Raw genomic sequence first — 23,056 nt, 5'->3', positions numbered from 1 at the left:
ACGTCCAACGAAAACAGAGCTCGCCTAACAGTTTTCTGTCTGAACTGTACTCAGGCATAGAGCTCTGACACCGCGGGATGGTCGGCGGTGCTTTTCCGTTGTCGTCAAGAGTCGAGTTGGGAGGCGAAAAGATCGCACAGGAGATCGGCTTTCTCTTTTGCCGTATGGGCCAGGGTGTCATTCCTCATATGCAACGGCGGCAGGGAAGGGCTGGTTGAAGTTACCAAGAGCAGCTTTCGACAACGACCAAAACTTGCGTGTTCCGGTCGGGTAACTGGAAAGCTGCTCGCCGATTTTGACGACGTGTTTTGACTTCGCACGGGCGATTTGCCGCTTAAAAAATCTGGAGGCACGGTTATATTTCCTCTTAAGAACTTTGCAGTTCGGATCCTTTGTGCCCAGCGCCGCAACCCAAGTTCGATGGCCTCCGGTCCTCGACACTAACCTATGCGAAACATAGTGGCACTAGGCCGCTACTTTACGCCGGTATTCTGTGCGAGTGTGGTAAGTAACCCGGACGAGTCTGGCCCGATTGTGCGTGACTCTCCCACTTTCAATAAGCCCGTAGTCGCCTCTTACGACACCCTTGGGCGTGGGACTACCCTATTTTGTATGCCCCGGGGAAGCACAGGGCAAATTATTTATGAAGAAGCTTGCGACTTTCTCGGTGTAACCAGTACTCTATATTCAGTAGCGTAACGTCGTATCCACAAGATTGCTCGCTCTGTGCTACGACTCAAGCGTCAACCATCTGTCAACAGTCGGAATAATTATAGGATTTAAGCCACTAACAAATAACAACTAACAAATAAGTAATAACAATAACGTAACATTAAACTTAACATAGGTGTTATCTCATTTCACTGATAGGTACAATTGTGAATTTAAAATAAAACATTACTACAATGTAATACAATTCAAAACAAAGTAAAATAAAATAAAAATACCCAGCACCAGACAGAAAATACCAACAAGATAAATATTAAAATCAACTGTGATTACAAGTAGCCTTAAATAATTAGTTCGGATACTAATCGATAACCTTATTTATGAACCTGAACCTAACCTATATCACACTTATATCTTGAGACAAGATTTCTTGTGCTCTTTGCTCTAGTAAAAGAAATTGTCGTAATTTCGTTTTAAATAAAAGTAGACTTTTAAATTTCAACATATGGATGCCGAGTAACGAAAGCAAGATAAATAAATGACGCCGATTATACTAATAACGTCAACATTAAGCACCGTATTATCTATTTCATTTGGCTTACAAAATATATAAATTTGGATATCAGCATAAAACTGGTATTTGCAATGCCTGATATGGTTTTTGATGTCTGCTGTGTATAAGATAAATAATATTGGGCCCAAAATAGAACCTTGCGGTACTCCATTTACAACCGGTGAAATCTCAGATGTCAAGGTTAAACATCTTTTTTGGGAGAGCTGTACACATTGGTGCCACTAAGGCAGATTGAACCATTTTAACGCAGTAAAGTCAAATCCATAGTAATTTAATTTTGTTAGTATTATACCTATGTTTATTGTTTCAAACACCCTAGATAAATCCAATAGAACAAGAAGACAACAATGATCACTGTCTTGCAAAGAAAGTATATTTTCAGCGGGAAGACATCCATTGGACAAAGGACAATCGGTCCTGTGATGCCCTCATCCAACCTATTCCGGCGATCTGGATCAGATCATCCGTCCATCTTGTGCCGCATAAACACTTTTACTCGTAAAGGATGAGCTCAGAGAAGACTATAACTGTGGTTATGAATGAAAATCAACCCATGGAACAGGCCGGCTTCAGGAAAAACATTTGCACAACTAAAGATCACAAAAAAACGTTATAGAAAAGTACAAGGACTACATAAAATAATTCTGTATATGGCCTTCATCGACTACACTTCGATGGTATCAGTCATGAAGCATTATGGGAAAGCCTAGAATATCAGGGTATCATTTCGTTCCATATCACAATGATTAAAAACAACATTGTTTTGCTTGACAAATTAATACAGCTAGAAATACATTAAGATATATATTACGAATGTCTAAGACTATACCACTCCCCCAGTTGCCCGCACACCCACCATCAACTCTTGTAACTACGGCCATCGTTCAATCAGTACCCTGCGCCACTCACTTGTCGACGTTGGGTCCGAGCGTGACGTAGGCACTCGCGATGTCGTTGGTGACCACCAGCCGCTCGGCCAGCAGCCCGCGCACCACCATCTGCCGCAGGAGACGCTGCGGGTCGCCGCGGGGCCAGCTCTTGCAACTACCCATATTATTTAGTCATATATCAGATATAAAATATTGAATGTACATTATGTGATGCCTAAGTGCTAATTTATTTGTTAAAGTGATATATTTCGTCCATCAATCGCATGTCGCATTACAGACGGCCAATCAATTCATCGATTTCAACTCCTGTGTAAAAGGCAGGTTGTCTGAGTGGTGTACGGCGTCAGATTTTAGCTCTACTTCCCAAGAGGGAGCGTGGGTTTGAACTCCATCTTTAAAAAGGTTTTTTAATCATATTATGTTTTCATTTTATGTATAATAGTAAAGCATAATTTTTATATTTTTTTTTAGATTATTGTTATCATCATATTAATATGTCTGGATTGGCTGGTGAGAAAAGATATTCAGGGACGGAGGGAGGTTAGGTGTCGCGTCCGGCATTACATTAAGAGAATATGCGGGTCGCGGAGCGCTGCGCAAGCGTGTCAGCGCGTGATCCACCGACGAGAAAGAGTCTGAGGTAGGGAGAGAGGGCGCGGGGTGCGGAAGGACGGAGGAGGAAGCATGGAATGTAAACGAGAACTTGACAACTGATGTTGACGTTGACAGTTACAAGTTCGTTCCGACATGAGCAAATGAAATATGGCGACAACATTCTCCCCCGCTTGAACGGTGTTACCGACTGTGATTCATATTTTATAATTCACTCTACGAAATTAGTTATTACACCTAATATTGTATTTAATAATGTGTCAGAGTTTTTAGAATATACATTTAAGTTCACAAATCTTTTATTTATGTTCAAGTACTGAACAAAGGGTTCCCTTCAAAACAAAAATATGAAATGCGAAATTAAAGTTGCGAGAGTTAATTTAAAAATGTGAGAAACACGAAATTAAAAAATACGAAAGATTAAAATTAAGCTAATAAGCTAAACTAAATTAAGAAATCATTAACATGTTAACATTGACCTTGACCGTTTCCCAGTCCCATACTAAGGAAGTTTAAAGGGCATTTATCATAATTGTGTACTACAAATGATTTAAGTTTTAACCAGTATTTATTTTGGTAATTTTTCTACAACTTCAAGCCGTTCTCAGCAATTAAAGCATGATTTTAGGCCCTTCCAAAAGAGGCTCTAACGTATATTAGAAAATTGGAAATAACACATAGTTGCCCTCTGTTTTTTCAGAGCAAGAATAGTTACTTAGAACAATTTTCAGAAACTTTCTAGAAGCTAAGTTTGAGCGAAGGTTCTAGAATTGTGTGACAAGGACGGAATGATATCCGGAAAGGCATGGAAAATTGAACATTGACCGGGCTGGCCTCGAAAGTTCTCGAATATTGTTCACAGGCATATAGAAACGGACTGGAACCCAAAGAGTTCTGTTCAGTTTTGAATGCGGTACCAAGCGAACAACGTCAAAGAGAGTGAGAATATTATAACCAGTGATTAATTATTATGTGAGTGTAAAGTGTGCGTAAATTAGAGTAACTCTCATATTATTCTTTATAATAAATCCTTAGAGTTTAACTACATTTGTATCCACGTTCCGTAGCTCGTATACCCACCGCGAGTGCACGGGGCTGTCCCGCAAGGCCCCCAGCCGCTGCACCATGGAGCCCCGCAGCACGTCGGCCACGTGCAGCAGCGTGAAGCTGGCCCGGCCCGCGTCCCGCAGCGCGCGCACGATCAGCTTGCACTCCTCCGACACGTCCACGGGCTGCCCGAGGGAACACGTCTTAATATATAATAATTGTACTTCACTCAGAGGAAATAGGATTTTTTCATAAATCATTTTATATCACAGATTTTTTACTTTAACACTGCAGAATCATTAATTCAATCTCGAGCAAGATATTCATTTACCCCACGCTACCCTCTCCTCTCCTCGCCTCTCTCCTCTATTTTGCTCATCACAAATTTAAATAGAAAACTAACAAATTTACTATTTTTCAATTCAATTGTGAAATTCCACCCGCATCAAAGTGACGTCTGGCATTCTCAACCGCGCGTATTGCGAGGAACTTCTTGCCTCGCACAGTCACTTTGTGGAATCAATTACTGGCTGCACTTATCCCGAAACGATACAGCTTAGGGACGTTCAAGCTCAAACAAAGGATGGTCGGCGGTATTTTTCCGTTGTCATCAAGAATCGAGTTGGAAGCAAAGAGCTCGACTTTCTCTTTTGCCCCATAGGCCAGGAAGTCAATCCTCATGTGCAACGGCGGCAGGAATAGCTGGTTGAAGTTAACAAGAACAGCTTTTTTTTTCGACAACGACCAGAACTTACGTGTTCCATTCAGGTAACTGGAAAGCTGCGCGTCGATTTAGAAATGGTTCTATTTCGCTTGGGCGATTTGCCGCTTAAAGAATCTGGAGGCACGATTATATTTCCTCTATCGAATTTTACAGTTCGGATCCTTTGAACCCAGCGCCGCAACCCAAGATAAGCCTGTTTTTTGCAGTCAGATGTTGATTTAACTGACTTATCGAACCAGAGCTGTGATCAGCTGCCACCGATCGGTACTACAGAGCTTGGTATAAAAATATCCATGTATCACATAGGCTACTACAACGGCGCAGGCACTGGGAACATCCAAAGGGATACAAACTTTGTCCCAAGGGAAAAAGGGAACAGGTAGTGGCAAACGCGGCGGGTCGCTGGTGGTCTGCGACGTTCAGTAGGTACTACACTCTTAACTGGAAAAGGTCGGACGTTCCGAGAGGGAGAGATCGTATGGTAACTATCGGAATGACTCCGGTCCTCGACACTAACCTATGCGGAACATAGCGGCACTAGGCCGCTACCTTACGCCGGTATTCTGTGCGAGTGTGGTCATTAACCCGGACGAGTCTGGTCCAATCGAGCTGATGTCATACGACGACAGCGTAAATCTCTCCCCCATCTAAAAAGCCCTTAGTCGCCTCTGACGACACCCTTGAGCCTGGGACTCTCCTATTCTTTTAACGCCAACGGGAAACAAAGGGCAATGTAGCCTTATAATAAGCCTGAAGAGGGAGGTCAGATCACCTTGTACTGATGCTTGAGCCGGCAGTTGTCGCACGCGGCGCACAGCCCCGGACGCGGCCGCTCGCCCAGGTACGCCAGCACGGCCGCGCGCCGGCACTCCGACACGCTCTCACACAGCTCCACCATCCGGAGCAATGTAGCCTTATAATAAGCCTGAAGAGGGAGGTCAGATCACCTTGTACTGATGCTTGAGCCGGCAGTTGTCGCACGCGGCGCACAGCCCCGGACGCGGCCGCTCGCCCAGGTACGCCAGCACGGCCGCGCGCCGGCACTCCGACACGCTCTCACACAGCTCCACCATCCGGAGCAATGTAGCCTTATAATAAGCCTGAAGAGGGAGGTCAGATCACCTTGTACTGATGCTTGAGCCGGCAGTTGTCGCACGCGGCGCACAGCCCCGGACGCGGCCGCTCGCCCAGGTACGCCAGCACGGCCGCGCGCCGGCACTCCGACACGCTCTCACACAGCTCCACCATCCGGAGCAATGTAGCCTTATAATAAGCCTGAAGAGGGAGGTCAGATCACCTTGTACTGATGCTTGAGCCGGCAGTTGTCGCACGCGGCGCACAGCCCCGGACGCGGCCGCTCGCCCAGGTACGCCAGCACGGCCGCGCGCCGGCACTCCGACACGCTCTCACACAGCTCCACCATCCGGAGCAATGTAGCCTTATAATAAGCCTGAAGAGGGAGGTCAGATCACCTTGTACTGATGCTTGAGCCGGCAGTTGTCGCACGCGGCGCACAGCCCCGGACGCGGCCGCTCGCCCAGGTACGCCAGCACGGCCGCGCGCCGGCACTCCGACACGCTCTCACACAGCTCCACCATCCGGAGCAATGTAGCCTTATAATAAGCCTGAAGAGGGAGGTCAGATCACCTTGTACTGATGCTTGAGCCGGCAGTTGTCGCACGCGGCGCACAGCCCCGGACGCGGCCGCTCGCCCAGGTACGCCAGCACGGCCGCGCGCCGGCACTCCGACACGCTCTCACACAGCTCCACCATCCGGAGCAATGTAGCCTTATAATAAGCCTGAAGAGGGAGGTCAGATCACCTTGTACTGATGCTTGAGCCGGCAGTTGTCGCACGCGGCGCACAGCCCCGGACGCGGCCGCTCGCCCAGGTACGCCAGCACGGCCGCGCGCCGGCACTCCGACACGCTCTCACACAGCTCCACCATCCGGAGCAATGTAGCCTTATAATAAGCCTGAAGAGGGAGGTCAGATCACCTTGTACTGATGCTTGAGCCGGCAGTTGTCGCACGCGGCGCACAGCCCCGGACGCGGCCGCTCGCCCAGGTACGCCAGCACGGCCGCGCGCCGGCACTCCGACACGCTCTCACACAGCTCCACCATCCGGAGCAATGTAGCCTTATAATAAGCCTGAAGAGGGAGGTCAGATCACCTTGTACTGATGCTTGAGCCGGCAGTTGTCGCACGCGGCGCACAGCCCCGGACGCGGCCGCTCGCCCAGGTACGCCAGCACGGCCGCGCGCCGGCACTCCGACACGCTCTCACACAGCTCCACCATCCGGAGCAATGTAGCCTTATAATAAGCCTGAAGAGGGAGGTCAGATCACCTTGTACTGATGCTTGAGCCGGCAGTTGTCGCACGCGGCGCACAGCCCCGGACGCGGCCGCTCGCCCAGGTACGCCAGCACGGCCGCGCGCCGGCACTCCGACACGCTCTCACACAGCTCCACCATCCGGAGCAAGTTCTCCACGTGGACTCGCTTCGACTCAGCGCTCGAGTTGCGCTCCACTGTAAATTGTGATAACGTGTAGGTACTTCATGGTTGGGAACGTCAATCGACAAAACACTAAACGTTCTTAATTTTATTTATTTCATTTTTTATTAATATTGTTGCGAGCTAGGAGTTCGTGGTCAGAAAAGTCGTTAAGCTCTAAGGATTTATTTTAAAATATAGGGAATTATTTATTATTTATTTATTTATTCAGAAACAGACAGTCTTACAAATGATTTACTAAATTAAATAACAGATACTAGACCTAGAGTTTCCTTAATTAACAGGTTTAATAGCGAACAGGCTATTATAATTATACAAACATATAAAAATACATTAAAAGATCATACAAGTCCTATGAGAATTTAAATAAAATTATTTTAATTTGTTTTTAAAATTTTGATAAACTGGAACAGGAAACTATATCTACACTATAATCATGGTGTAAATTATTATTGTAAAATTTACTCGCACGACGAACAAAACTATTTTCTACATAACAACTAAAACAAAAATTTACACGAAATAATTCGTTTGAATGACATGTGCGTTTTTGAGGGCGATGTATTTTTATGTTTATACATTGCAACAACGAGGGACAATCCATAATATTATTAATTATTTTGTACAAAATAACAGTATCAATAAAGTGACGTCGTTTTTCAAAATCTTCAATTCTATGTCTGTTTGCCGATATGTCATAAGGAGTGTATATATTACCGGTTTTATAATCTAAGGTCTTCGTAAATTTCTTTTGGATCCTTTCAATTCGATCAACATGAATTTTGAAAAACGGGTTCCAAACAGAGGATGCAAATTCTAAATTACTTAATTAAACAAAATTTTATGAGTTTGTGTGTTTCAAATGGCTTTCCTATTCTCAATATAAATCCTAATTTTTTGTACGCTTTTCTAAGAATGTCATCAAAGTGTGGTACAAAGGTAAGCTTTGGAACAAGGATAACACCCAGATCTCGCACTTCAGTAACTCTGTTTAATGGCTTACCAGAAATAGTATAAGCGAATATGATCGGGTTTATCTTGCGTGTATAAGTGATCAAATGACACTACTTATCAGGGTTCAAGAATAGACTATTACCCTTACAATATCCCTCGAAAGAAGTGAGATCTGCTTGTAGTAAGTAGCACTCATGCACATTCCACACAATTTTAAAGATCTTTGTGTCATCTGCGTATATTAGCATATTAGATCCATTCACAATACTAGAAATATCATTAATATAAAGTACAAAAAGTAACGGGTCTAAATGAGAACCCTGCGGTATACCCGAGCTAACGAACTCTGATAAAGTAACGTGGCAAAGCAAGACTTGAAGCACATGAACGAATGAAAATAGGATGAATACCATCCGGCCCTGCACCCTTATTCACGTCAATAGATTTTAAATATTTAAATACTAAATCATGTGTAATTTCTACCGAATTTATATCTAACAAGGCGCAGGCAGGTAATTCACAATTATCTAAAAAGTTACTACTATTATGATCAGATTTTGGAAATGATCATTAAATGCATCACAGATGTCTTTACCATCAGAAATACTTCTATTCTTATAAGTCATATTTTGGGGGATACCACTGTTTGCAGTTATAGATTTAAAATAGTTCCAAAAAAATTTAGGACAGGAATTGATCTTCGATTCAGCAAATTTAATATAATTGTTGTAACATTCTTTCTCTAGTTTAACTACTCATTTTCTTAATAAACTAAAACTATCCAGCCTATTGCCATATTTTTTCCATAAAGTATGATATTTCCGTTTTTCTTTTAAAACTTTTATCAACGGGCGGGTATATGTGCATAGTCTGCACCATGAAAATTTAAAACACTCTTATTAGCCGGTTTTAAAGCTAACTTACTGTTTATGCTACAATCAATGATCAAAGAGGGGTGGTGTCCATCCTCCTGGACTATCACATTTTACTATATTACAGTTTAAATTACTAAAAATTAAATCGAGCAAACGATTATTATGGTTTAGAATAGAATTGTTCTGTTTCAGATTAGTTGATGACATGAATTCGACCAATGACTGTGTTAACATATTAACACTGGGATTGGCAACCAAACTGTAACTATCAAAGAAAGTCCACTTTGTTGCTGTCATATTAAAATCACCACACAGTAAAATTAATTCCGCCGGATTATCAATAATAAGTTGCGCAACTAAGTCAAAAAATGACAGCAGGGTGTCTCGATGGCCTTGCCCATGAGGTATGTGGGCACAACATATATTTAGATTATTGTTCTTACTATCTCGGAGAGGTACAGCCACCCAAACAGCTTCACAGTGCGCTGGAGACGGGACAGGCCAGTGTCGGCGCACAGGGTGATAGTCCCCCCGCACCGCTACCGCAACCCCGCCCCGCACCACTTGCCTCAAATGATCGGTCCGCACGGAACACTACGTAGTTATTATTAAAATATTCTCTATCGAAAAAGTCTGGAGTAAGCCAAGTCTCGGTCAAACAAACAAAATCATAATTAGATAAGGACAGTCGCGCCAAAAATTCATGTGATCTACCACGAAGGCCTCTCGTGTTTTGATAATATCCATGCAATTTATTTTTATCCATTTATAAAAATTCCGTAAGTGTATTATACTTATACTTTATGATAACTATTAATAATACTAGTGACAAATCGGCAAACACCAAGTTATCTATGGAACTATAATTACTATTGCTGTATAAATCAAAATATAAATCTACCCGCAATAATGTAACAATGAACAAGAAATACACGAAGATACACAACAATTTTAACAACAAATGATGAGAAAACGTCACAAAGTATTTGCAAATAATATGCAGTTATTAGCACTGATCTCTCGTATATTATATGTAGAAAAATAGTAATTACCTGTTTCATTATATGAATAACATAGCCATTTAAATAATTGCATGTACGTACTGATTTGAGTTTATTTAAATCGGATGGCTTACAGATATGAATGACTTTAGACTTTTCACACTTACGCATCAGAATCTTACAGTCCCTCACCCACAGGTAATCATACTTAAATTTGCAATTTAAGTTCACGAGCACGCTTCAATAATAGTTTATTCTCGGGTGTAAGGTGATCCCCGACGTAGATGTTAGTGGCAGGACCGGCTACTCCCAGGTCCGCGGTGGTGAGGCCACGCCGCGCACGTACCGCCGACAGGAACTGGTCTTTGTAAAAGCGCCTCGTGAACTTCACCACTATCGCGGGGACGGGAGCCTGACCGTTTTTATCTGATTTCGTATCAAAACAACGCACACGGTGTATGTGATCGATGTCCTTAAGGTCGAGTTGATGACCTACTTTGGCACTTATATTATGTAATATAGTTTGAAGGTTTTCCCCATTCATTACTCGCACACCAGAGATTTCTACATTATTCATCCTGGAGTATTGATCCTGGGCACTAATCGATTCCTGTAAGGTATTTATTGTGTCTTTTGCCGATATAAACTCAGTTTGCAATTGGGAAACCGGCGCCATCCTATCCTCAACTAACAGAAGACGATCCTCAATGCTCGTGAATTTGGCATCCATTTCGCTTAGATATTAAGAGCCTGAATTCCCGCGATGGCATCCTTCAAGCTCTTATCTCTGAAAGAACGTTTTGCATATCAGAGCTGGAAGATCCTACACCGCCAGAACGGCATTGGACGCAGTGCCAGTTCACCCTCCTATCGATGTTCATCTACTTGTAGCTAGCTTCTGTCACTCCAGCACACCCATAGTGGAGCATACGACTACATCCATTACATTTTACAAAGTCGATTAGCACATCACTACAAATTGAACACGACGACGTTTTTATTAATCACAAATTATTTAGAGACTAAAAAATCGACCGTTCGCTATGACACGTCGAAGCTGAATTATTTAAATAACAAACAGAAAATAGACTGGTAACCCACACACTTAATTACACACATTCAATAAATAATGTGACCAATGGGTCACAATATTCTCACTTTTATCTCTTTGAAGTTATTCGCTTGGTATCGCACTAGTAACTGAACTTAGGTCCTAACTCTGCGTTCCGGCCTGCTTATATAATATGCCTGAGAACAATATTCGAGAACTGAAACCTAGTCAATGTTCTACTTTCACACATAAGTTTACAATGTTCTTATCGCACAATTTTAGAACGTTCGCATGAGCTTAGTTTCTTATCTTTTATCTCTTTCTAGACATCATTCCGTCCTTCTGGCACAATTCTAGAACGTTCACTCGAGCTTCTATAAAGTTCTCATCTTCATACTCTCTCGTACAACAAATCTTGTCATGCATTCTCCAATTTTCACTCTAGAATGTTCCTCCGCCAAAGGAGGCTGGTTACCAGCAGTAACTCCTTATTTAAATAAAAATAAAATTTTAATAATGGATTATCGTATGCATTTACACTTTGTTTCGCTTCTTTTCAATATAATAAAGTATAAAGTGCCGCCATATCTTTATAGTAAATTACATTGGTTGAAAGATAATACTAGTGAATACGTCACAAGAGCATCTAAGTATAGATTACAAATGCCGTTACACAGGAGTGCAGCTTTCCGGGGTAGTTTCAAGTTTACAGCCACTTAATGTTGGAATGACTTGCCACCTCCTCTCTGTGACCTGAAAACAAGTCACATCGAGTTTCAAATTAAAATATAAGACTCTTTTATTTCAGAAACAATTAAGCAATCAATAACCCATAAGTCTTAGAAAAAACAGTAACTTCAATTTATAATACATAAAGTAGCAGTACTTGAAACACCCTGGATCTTTACAAATTGAAATTATAATATTTATTCCCATGCATACATATTGCACAAACCGACTATTATTATTTAAAATTACTCTGAAACTATTTGAAAATAAATTCATATTACCTTTTTGTTATGGCCAAACAACGTGTCTATTGCCAATTTATTTTTTCTTTCTTCTTATTCTCTTTATACCCTGTGTCCGCGAAGTTTACATTTTTCAACAATAAACTATGACTGTAGTTGTGTTATAAAAATTAAAAAAACATCAGAATAGTGTCACATTTAATTTATTTTGCTAATATAGATAAAATTTTGCTTTTAGTGTAGAAACATGTATTTAAATTGTAATTGAAGATGTAGGAAGTATTTGCATACCGCAGTCGCTGTCCGTGCTGCGTAACACGGTGCCTACTGAAAATCAGTGTCGAGTCTCTGAAGGCTCGACGTATACTGAGTGGGCCTCCGATTGGCAATACTAAAGTGATTGCACTGCTCCTCAATCGAATTCGTTTTATTTATTTTAATTTTACTAGGTCTGTTTTAATTATTTTTTAGTGGTTTTTATAGTTTAAGTTTATCATTTTGGTTAACTTATAATTTTAATCTAATATTTTATGTTAAAATTACTTGTATGTTTAAGTTATTATATTATAAACTATGACCTATTTTAGCAGTGTAATTATGTTGCCAATAAAGTTTATTATTGTCATTGTCATTGTCGTTGTCGTCGTCGTCGTCTTCATCATCACCACCACCACCACCACCACCACCACTACCACACCACCACCACCACACCACCACCACCACACCACCACCACCACACCACCACCACCACACCACCACCACCACACCACCACCACCACACCACCACCACCATCATCATCATCATCGTCATCGTCATCATCATCATCATCATTATTATTATTATTATTATTATTATTATTACTATTATTATTATTATTATGTTGTCTGGGTATAACCAGTAAAAAGATTTTATTTTGCTGTTATTTGAAAATGGAATGTGAACTTCTAAGATTGCCGAATTTCAATTTTAAAAAATGAACGCTTCATGTCTGCGTACCAGTAAATATCTATGCTGGATTAGAAGATGTTTTAGATGTCACGAGAGAAATGTCGGTAGAAGAAAGAGAACGAGTGTATTTTCAACAGCATGGAGCACCGGCAGACAATAGTCGGATCGCCATAGATTTTTTAAATAACCATTTCCAACAAAAATGGAGTGGAACAACCGGACCTATCCAATGGCCCGCGAGGTCACCCGATTTAACCCTACTAGATTATTTCTTGTGGGGTTACGTTAAAGATGAAGTCTACAAAACTAGCTACGAGACCACTGAAGATCTAAAAATATCCATAGAGACTGTTTTAACCCAATTCACAACTTCAAAGTACAAAACGCCATAACAAAATCGTTACTTAAACGAGTTGACTATTGCATTAAGGAAAATGGTTGCCATTTTGAACATTTACTAAAATAATTAAAATAACATTTTAAAAAGCAATTTCTTTTAAGTTTAGACACAAGGTTTCATAACAACAATCACTTCTTACAACCTAGTGTAGGTTGTAAGATCAACGTGGCAATAAAACAAAAATGTATTTTTTTCCAAAATGACCGGGTTCGATTCCCGAGTCGTGTATGATTTTTTTTGAAAAACTATGAATGCAGTTTTTGTTTTCTCTAAAATCGATATCGTGGTTCCTTGGAAGATATTCTTCTATCTCTTATATATTTTAAAATCCCCATACTGACCGGTTTGGGTGGGCCACCCTGTATATATTGAGAGACGAGTACATACCATCTAAACAAATTTAAACAACCGCAAATATCCCCAGTGGTATAAATTACCTCTTATCAAAATCTTAAAGGAAAAATACAAATTTCGCAAAAAACTCAAAAATTATGGCAATCTTTCCCATTTTAATTCATACGTCACTTTAAGAGATCGTTCTGTGAGCGTGAAATGTTTGAAGAATATATTTAAAAAATTGAGACGAATATAAGCAAACATTCTAGGTCATTTTGGTCGTACGTGAAGTCGAAGAGGGGTTCAAACAACTATCTCGCTGTATTTACATACTTGGGCAGATACTCAAATAATGGTGAGGAGATTTGTAATATGTTCAGAGATATTTTTCGTTCAAACTTTCTCAACAACACAGTTTTAATCGAATTTGTTTGTTTGCACTGAAACACTGTCATAGTATATGTCGGAGCCTACCCAAGTAGATGTCATATACACTGACTTTAAGAAAATATGTGATAGAATTGACCATTCTATTCTTCTTGATAAATTACTACAAATAGGGATTCGAGGCAACTTATATCGATGGTTTTCAGCTTATATCGCCAATAGATGTCTAGTTGTTGTTCTAAATGGTTTTAAATCTGCTACTATGTCTATTCTTTCAGGAGTCCCACAGGGATCCATCTTATTAAATATTTTCGTAAATGACATATCCTCTAATTTTAAACATTCAAAAATAATATTATACACCGACGATATGAAAATACTTTGCCCGGTTAATTGTGTTAGAGGTGCTGAACTTTTACAAAGTGATCTAGATACATTTGTTAGTTACTGCGCAGAACACAAATTAGATTTCAATATTTCATAATGCTTTATTTGCACATATACTAGAAAACAGAATGTCATAAATGAAAAGTACTCAATATCTGGAACATCAATCAAGTATCATCCATTAAAGATCTCGGAGTTACCTTCGAGTCGACCTTGACCTATTCAAGACAACGCCACTTCAATTTAGACGTGAGGTAAATAAAAACTTTTAACTTATATAATATTTATTATATTAAATGTAAGCGAATATACACAATAAAAAGTTATTATCTGTGAAGACTTGTAAATAGCTTTCTGTTTCATAATACATTAATTTTTGTTACGTACCTAGGTGTAAGTTTTGGAAAGTTGTAAAATAAAATAAATAAATAATATGTCGTACGCACTGTCGAGCAGCCTGCGGTAGCGCACCACGTCCCCGTAGCAGTAGTACAGCAGGCACGCGGCCGCCTCGCCGTCGCGGCCCGCGCGCCCCGTCTCCTGGTAGTAGCCCTCCACCGACTTGGGCATCGAGTGGTGGATCACGTAGCGCACGTCCGCCTTGTCCACGCCCATGCCGAACGCGATGGTCGCGCAGATCTGTGGCACAGCGCGCTGTTACTGTTATAACATATACAGTGACGCTAAAACTCGGAAGTGGTTTATTATTTAATATTAATCCTTTTATTATTTTTGTCTCCAAACGGTGGTTTTATAACTTTTAAAAGAATAGCTGAAAAGTCGTACCAATAAAAATAGTAGTTTTGCATTAAAATGCAGTAAATTATGCGGGTTTTTTTATATATTATAAAAAATATGGATACAATGTAATATCGTACATTAAAAATTAATAATTAAAAAGTCTGAGGGAGTCCGCTTCATTCCCAGTCTGTGGATATCATTAAGAAAATTATTTCTTCCCACACAAAACGTTTTTAAACAATTCTTTTAAATTTCATAAAACATTATCTGGGATCATATTGTAGAGGAATTTACATCGCCCAATAAAATACTTAATAACTGTAGGCATAAGAAGTTTATGTTTCTTCCTCGTGTTAACATAATGATTGTCACAGCTTCTAGCAAATTCCTTAATGTACTTATGGACATATAGAACATTATCAAGAATATATTGAGATGTAACAGCAATATATCAAATTGTTTATTTAGGACCTAGGTTATAAATAGCGCGAATAGCCCGCTTTTGCAGCATAAAGATTACCATCTTTGTGCTGCAGAAGATGCTTTGTTAATATCGGCTGCACACCCCGTAACAAAACTATACTAGCTAGGGATGTTCCACCTCAGATGATACTCTCACTACAAAGGCCAGTACAGCACTCACCACTTTGTACTTGTCGGCCACCCAGCCCGCCTGCACCATCTCCCGCTTCTTGTCGGCCAGGCCGGCGTGGTAGGCGGCCGCTTGCACGCCCGCCTTGCGGAGCTCCACGGTCAGGCTCTCACACTCCTTGCGAGACAGGCAGTACACAATCCCTGAATCTCTGATTAAGAATGTGTTGAGAGGTGAGAAAATGTTGCGTACAGACGTCGCTGCATTATGTGTCTTCTATCGCATTAATCATGGGGAGTGTTCCGAAGAGCTGTTTCACTTGATTCCTGCCGGCAAATTCCACCTGGGCACGACACGCCACAAAATTGTATATCATCCCCACCATCTGGATGTGTGACGGTCCTCCACAGTGCGGTTTTCAATGAACTTCCGTCCACGTACAACAAAGCTGTGGAATGAACTTCCTTGTGCGATGTTTCCGGGACGATACGACATGGGTACCTTCAAAAAAAGCGCGTACTCGGTCCTTAAAGGCCGGCAACGCTCTTTTGATTCCACTGGTGTTGCAAGAGAATGTGGGCGTGGGTGATCACTTAAGGTGTTAAGTTCATTTTAGAGGACAAACGAGCATGTGGGTTCATTTATTCTCCCTGCTCTTCCATAAAAAGTCTCGGAAGCACGTCGCGATCCGTGTTACAATGGGCTTCGCTTTGAACCAGTGCTATAGCACCTGCTACAGCATACGCTGAGCGGTTTCCATTTTCACAACACTCATTATTAATTTATTAATTTCATTAAAATTAGTCATTTAAAGTACATATTTATAAGAATTTAATATGGGTATTGACACTGATTACATTGGTTTATTAAAATTAAAATTATTATAATTACTTATAAGATGGCCTCAGTGTTCAGGAGCAGTAGGTAGGTAGGTACACTAATTACGTCTATACCATTACCGTATCATCAACATCCAATCAAGTAACTTCCGTGATTCACGTCTACTCCTCTATTCAATAATAATATGACTCACCTAAAGAATTTCTCCTTGATAATATTAACAACATCCTGGTTAATACTCTTGGGTTTCTTCTCGAGTATGCTGTAGCTGAGATTAGGACGATTGAAACTGCTCAAGAACCATTTGCAATTTGTTACCTGTTAGCCAATTAAAAATTGATTTATATTCCATAATATTTAATACGATTTAATTTATTAACTCCAGTAAAATGCATTCTTAAAGATAATTAAGCGCTTTTGAATTGTCACTATTAATATTTATTTTAAATTACTGGTTTTACCATCGTAGTTAAGCTCGCTAGAAGAATATATAAGAAACCCAACGGCCACTCTTTTCAATCAAATAGAGTATTTTACAATGGCTGTAATATAATACATAACAGATTAGTTTGTAAGGTGCTGCCTCCAATATATGAGTCAATCTTTGGGGGAGGCCTCTGTCCGGCGGTGGACGTCTCCCGGGCGAGGCCGAGACTGGCGTGTAAGTGAGCCTCACCTTGAGCTGGTGCAAGATGTCCATGCGCACGCGCGGCGTGGCCGTGGCCGTGAGCGCCATGAGCGTGGTGGCGGGGAACCGGTCGCGCAGCACGTGCAGCCGCTTGTAGTCGGGCCGGAAGTCGTGGCCCCACTGGGACACGCAGTGCGCCTCGTCTATCACGAACCTGCCCACGATCACCACTAGTATCAACGTTGATGACTTCACGAGTTGAGGTCTATAGTTGTGTTTTCAAGAAAATTTATTCCAGGTACAAATAATGTTTAATGACACTAAGGGACAAGACGAGCAGGACGTTCAGCTGATGGTAATCGATACACCCAGGCCAAATGCTGAAAAACCAAAATTCTGAGTGGCACTACAATTGCGCTCATGCCCAGTAATTTCACTAGCTACGGCGCCCTTCTGACCGAAACACAATAATGATTACACATTAGATTATCTACTGCTTCACGGCAGAAACACGCACCGTTGTGGTACCCATAGACTAGCCGGCATCCTATGCAAAGGAGCCTCCCACTGGTAAATGTGTAAACAATTTCATTGCTAGGTATATTCAGCTCCACATGACATGCTACTTAAAAAAACACACGTACACTTTAAGTACACGGGAGGCGCACCCCAGAATGAAACACGAACTGTCGCTACCGGGTAAAAATACCATAATGGATTTATTGTAAAAAATGGGATTTCTTGTGAGTATTGTAACGAAACAAAATGTTTATATTATATATTAATATATTTTTCACAAAATAATGTGTGAATAAGACAATCTGTTAATATAACATAATTTCTCTTAAAAGAATTCATAGCGTAAAAAATAATGTTTTCAGTATCAAACGACCATTACACATTATTTTTTATAATAATTGGAACAAGTATTAATTTGGCTTTTTTCTTTTAAATACCCGCAAAAAAAACGTACGCACCTTATACGTCTGTTCCGGCTAAGCACCGCGAATACTGGCCGCTTATTCAAAATGGCGGACAATCGCACGTTCCTCGTACCTAGAGCGGCGCGGCACAAAGTCAAGCAGAAATAAAATATTTACAAAAGAACTATGTGGTAAATTTTACCCGGTAGCGACTCCTGCCAAGTTAAGGGCGGCGACGCTCCTGCGATCGGTGTCGCAAACAGAAACATGGCTAGCAGAGATCAATAACCAACCATCAGCTGGTGACCCACAACGCTCGTTGGTATTCTATAAAATCCTAATCCATAAACAACTCAAATACCTGGCAATCTTCCCCCTGGAGTAGAGCATGTCCAGCATACTCTGGAACTTGGGCGAGCCGCTCACCTTCTCCGGCGTGACGTACAGCAACTTGAGCGCCGGCTCTCGCAGCGAAAGCTTGTGGTAGATCTCGTCCGCGTCACTCATCGACTGATCACCAGACAGATTCGCCGCAGGGATCTTATCAAATATTAAAAATACACATTGAGGCAACCGGCACATTCTCTCGATTGACATAAACACATCACTAAAATATGTATTAAATTCAGGGGCGTGCATTCCAAATATGCCAATAGACATAGCCTACGTACCATATTTAGTCTCATTAATATACCTACACTGGATTCCAAGATAATTCACATAAATTAAGATCTTTTATTCTATAATCGAACTTCTATTAAAAACACCCACCAAACCAACAGACCCAACCAGTAAGTATTTCGTTACGCGATATACTAAATACTCACAGTAAGCAGTTCCGATAATGCTTACTCATGCCTAGTAGAATACGTTCAATATCGATAACAAAATTTATTTGTCAAGGTAATACGTCCAAAGCAAAAAATATACAATTACTATGTATATCGTTCTTAAATATGACCATTGCAATATGACATCTTTAACACATCCGGGGTAAGCAAGCTTATGACACTTCGAAATGACAACCGAGCTGTCACGGATTAAACCAACGAAAGAAATGATACCTACATTAAGATTTATGAGTAATTAATATGACATGTTTCGTTCGCTTAGTGTCCGAGTTTCAACCTTATTGCGCTCCCATTAGAGTGTTGACATCGCACATGACGTGATTCATTTTTTTGAGATATAAAATATGACATTTCCGGAAATAAAAATATATTGTTCACTAATCAACACTGACAGCGCCATTTTTTTAGTTGTTGTGTTTCGTCATTCGTGTACTTATACGGGCGTGAATAATTTAGCTAATTACATTAAGAAAAGTCTCGTGCCAGATTTTGGCGAGACAACACGTCCTGAGGATGCCTCGTGTAGAGGCGAAACACGTGTCGAATTGTTTTAAAGACAAATATTGGCGGAATTAACACTAAAGAAAACTTAAATAATTTGTCTAATTACATTAGTTATTTGTTTTGTGTTGATTTGTTTATTGTTAATTATATTTAGTGTTTATATTGGAAGAAGAAGTTGCTGTGTCTTTTGTGTTTAAAATAGGTAACTAGTAAGGAATTAAAATATAATGGAGGAATTCCAGTGTCGGGATTGTGGCGAAAATACGATTTGTTTACATAAATTAGGTATGTATCCTTTTGCACAATTTTCGTTTGTAGATCAAATAAAAATTGTTTCTCTTTATAGAACAATGCAAAAATATTAGTTTAACTCAACAAAAAAGTAAAATTATGAGATATTTCAATACCAAGTATTACGAAAAATACACTTGGCTAGCTGGATGCCGCCATTCCAATTTCTTCCCCTGCTGTTTATTTTCTACAACGAAAACTGTGTGGAATGATACTGGTTACGGTGACTTGCGTAATTTAACAAATCTTGCTGAAAACACGATCAATCTGACAAAACGGCAGAAAAATGTTGGTAAGTGAACTTATATTTATCCTATTAACAGGAACTAATTTTTTTAATATTAATCGTAAATACGACTAGTTGGACTTCAAGTGCCTACCGCGCTGGAAAACCAATGCACGCCACTGATTAAATTCAACCTTGGATATGAATGGAACGCAATAATCTATATATTATATATAAGAGATTTCCACGTATATAGTCACTCATCACGATTTCTCTGGAACCATGAGAGCTAAAGACTTGAATTTTGGTAGGAATATTCTTTTCACCGAGTAGAGGTCAGCTAAGAACGGATTTTCCAAAATTCCATCCGCAAGAGTTTTTTTTATTATGAACAGAACAACGTCTGTCGGGTCAGCTAGTATTTCATAAGTCAATGTGCTATTCTATCTCTATGCCTTAATTTCATAAAAGTATTTCAATTTTAAACCTTAATATGACTTATGTGATAGGTACTGACTTCACAGTTCTTGCTCGTAAATTTTTATCAATGTACGTAGATTTTAATAATAATTTATAATTCAACACTTTAGTACCTACTTACCGAAACAATGACACTTTCCCTTCTGAAACCTTGCAAATTGGAAATATTTGTGCTAATTGTAATGCTACTTAGAGGTATTCAGTATAAAGTATCATCAAATTTTATTTTCCATAAACATTTCATGCACATTATAATAGCACTTTTCACAATACAATTTAAATTAATATCATAAAAGTCCCCACACGCTCGTCCTCGCTAACAAAAACTTAAAACATCGTAGCGATCATTTTGAATTGCCAGCCATGACGACTATTCCAAACGGGCATTTTCTTTTTATTTATAACAATGTATATAGTTTTTGCAAAAGGTGACAAGCAGCATCCATGGTCACGCAATAAATTTTATTTTTTTAATAATAAAAATAAATGACTAATAACAATAAATAATAAACATAAAATGTAGGTATTTATTTTTTAAAGATTATTGATTTTATTTATTATGTTGACTTTATTAACATATGTTTTTACTTTTTTTTAAGGTAAATACTTACCTAATTATACAATCATGCCTCGGATCAAGATCAAGGATCACGCAGGTCGCAAGTATCTGCCAAGTCCGTGCGAAGCCGGGGCGGGTGGCTAGATTAGGTATATAAAATTTATAACACTCACGTCCAAAGACAGCAACTTGTTGACCTGGTCAAGGATGAGCGACTTCAGAGGTGATATAACAATGGTAACTCCCGGCGTCAGTATCGCAGGGAGCTGATAGCACAGTGATTTACCTGAAAATATAAACTTCTTTTGTAGCAGGAAAATTTCAACTTGTTTTTTAATAAAAAAAATAGTGACGAGACGAACAAGACCAAGATGACCAAGATTTACATATCATAAACCAAGAATATGTAAAATGTTTACAAATAGACATTTTGCTTACGAATGGTTTGTTCGGACGTATAACGTTTCCCGCCTTTATTTGCAAGGCAGCTTGTCATTCGGAAAACTTCAGAATTATCATTGTATTGACAGTGTTTTCAACGATATTGTAATCATTTTGCATTTTCTTTGTTTATCATCAGTTATAACTTTATACTAAGTTTAATTGTAAGGGCCGTTAGGCTAAGCCCCAAACACAGCTGCAAAGAAATTCAAAGGTTATGTGATATAATATGATAATACGTATGAAATAGACCAAACGATCCCGTTTTAGATAGAATAAGAAAATATGTATATAATAACCTTGTATATAACCATCAGACTAGACTATATTATTGACACGGGAGTGGGTCAGGGATTGGAAATAATACTCCGCTTATAGGAACGAGTCTTTATTTGCGTTCACTTTTTCTGAACTTGCACTTGCCGGTCTGCCGCTGTTCCTTTTGTGGACGGCAGTACCTTCAACGCGTCACACTGCACCGAACACTAGGTCTCTTCTATCTCCTTCTTCTTGGAACACTTCCACTTTTCACTACTTCTTCTTTTCTTCTTCTTCTTTACACTTTCGAGTCAGAACTAGAACTGCCGTAGGCCACGCTTAGTACGGCTTATATACCCCCGGATCTGTTCCATTCCATCTTTAAATTTAAATTGTACTAGAAAATTCTTTTAACTATTTTTATCCTGCTTACACATTTTCCATCCCTTTTTTTCTGTTCGATTTGATCCTGAACTTACTAGAAATTTCCATTAACTTTACAAAACCCAAAAAATTCCATACACTGGTAGGTGTATCGAACGTGGTGTAGCGAAAAAGGGATAAATCTAATTTGCTAATTGCTTCGTATTTGAATAGAAAAACCGTGATTTATGCGTAAAATACGATTCATTCATGAGTTCATGCTATAAGTTCTAAAGTAGTAAAACTGCATTGAAATTAGGTAAATAAAGTGTCATTGATTATTTGTACATAAAATAATAAAAAACATACAGACATAACAAAGCAAAACCGAAGTGTATTTACAATAAGGATCCCATTTTTACAATTTTACTAACGACGGCTCCCGAAAAGTTTTAAGTTTACAATTATTATTTTTTGTATCTTATATTATTTATGAATGTCTTTTTGTTGAGGGTTTATTACAATAAGATAATGGGAGAAGAAGAAAACGATCCATTGATTCTTCTGCAATTAGCAAAGGATGTACCGAAAGGGATAGTGTTACTGAAAAATCTTCTACGTAAGTCAAATAGCACTGTCTACATCCGCTACCTACCCTAAAACATGATTTTGTAGTTTGATAATTCAGCTACCTACATACGCAATTTTATTATAAGTTATTACATTTCGTATTACATTCACTGCAAAAACGACAGCAATATTTTTACCTAAAATATCACCACCTCGATCATTCCGCAGCAGACAGCATCAAAATTTCGTCATCTCTGTACGTTAACCTATGTCCACACTGCGACTCGAGTCGCGTTCGGCTTGGATCGGCTTACATTGGACACGCGATGTCATGGCGTCATATTTATTTTGTTAGAGAAATAATGAAATCAACAAATAAAATTTGAAAATCAAAATTTTATGAACGATACGAGACTCGAACCCACGACCTCTGGCGTTCCGTGCCAG

At 39.7% G+C, this 23,056-nt stretch overlaps 1 protein-coding gene across 1 annotated transcript in view; it reads right to left on the bottom strand.

Annotated features, from left to right (window-relative positions):
- Positions 1-23,056, bottom strand: part of LOC126975525 (recQ-like DNA helicase Blm) — a 43,280-nt gene that overhangs the window by 14,968 nt on the left and 5,256 nt on the right. The window contains exons 8-16 of the mRNA XM_050823464.1: positions 21,151-21,263; positions 18,428-18,606; positions 17,192-17,357; positions 16,709-16,833; positions 15,727-15,886; positions 14,789-14,981; positions 6,864-7,045; positions 3,826-3,977; positions 2,153-2,287 (exon numbers count right to left, since the gene is read on the bottom strand). Coding sequence (XP_050679421.1) covers positions 2,153-2,287; positions 3,826-3,977; positions 6,864-7,045; positions 14,789-14,981; positions 15,727-15,886; positions 16,709-16,833; positions 17,192-17,357; positions 18,428-18,606; positions 21,151-21,263 — 1,405 coding nt within the window. The remainder of the gene's footprint in view (positions 1-2,152; positions 2,288-3,825; positions 3,978-6,863; positions 7,046-14,788; positions 14,982-15,726; positions 15,887-16,708; positions 16,834-17,191; positions 17,358-18,427; positions 18,607-21,150; positions 21,264-23,056) is intronic.

This window comes from Leptidea sinapis, chromosome 36, assembly GCF_905404315.1.
Source record: "Leptidea sinapis chromosome 36, ilLepSina1.1, whole genome shotgun sequence".
Lineage (NCBI taxonomy): Eukaryota > Metazoa > Arthropoda > Insecta > Lepidoptera > Pieridae > Leptidea > Leptidea sinapis.
Note: the sequence above shows the minus strand (reverse complement) of the source record. Positions and strands in the feature narration are given on the sequence as shown.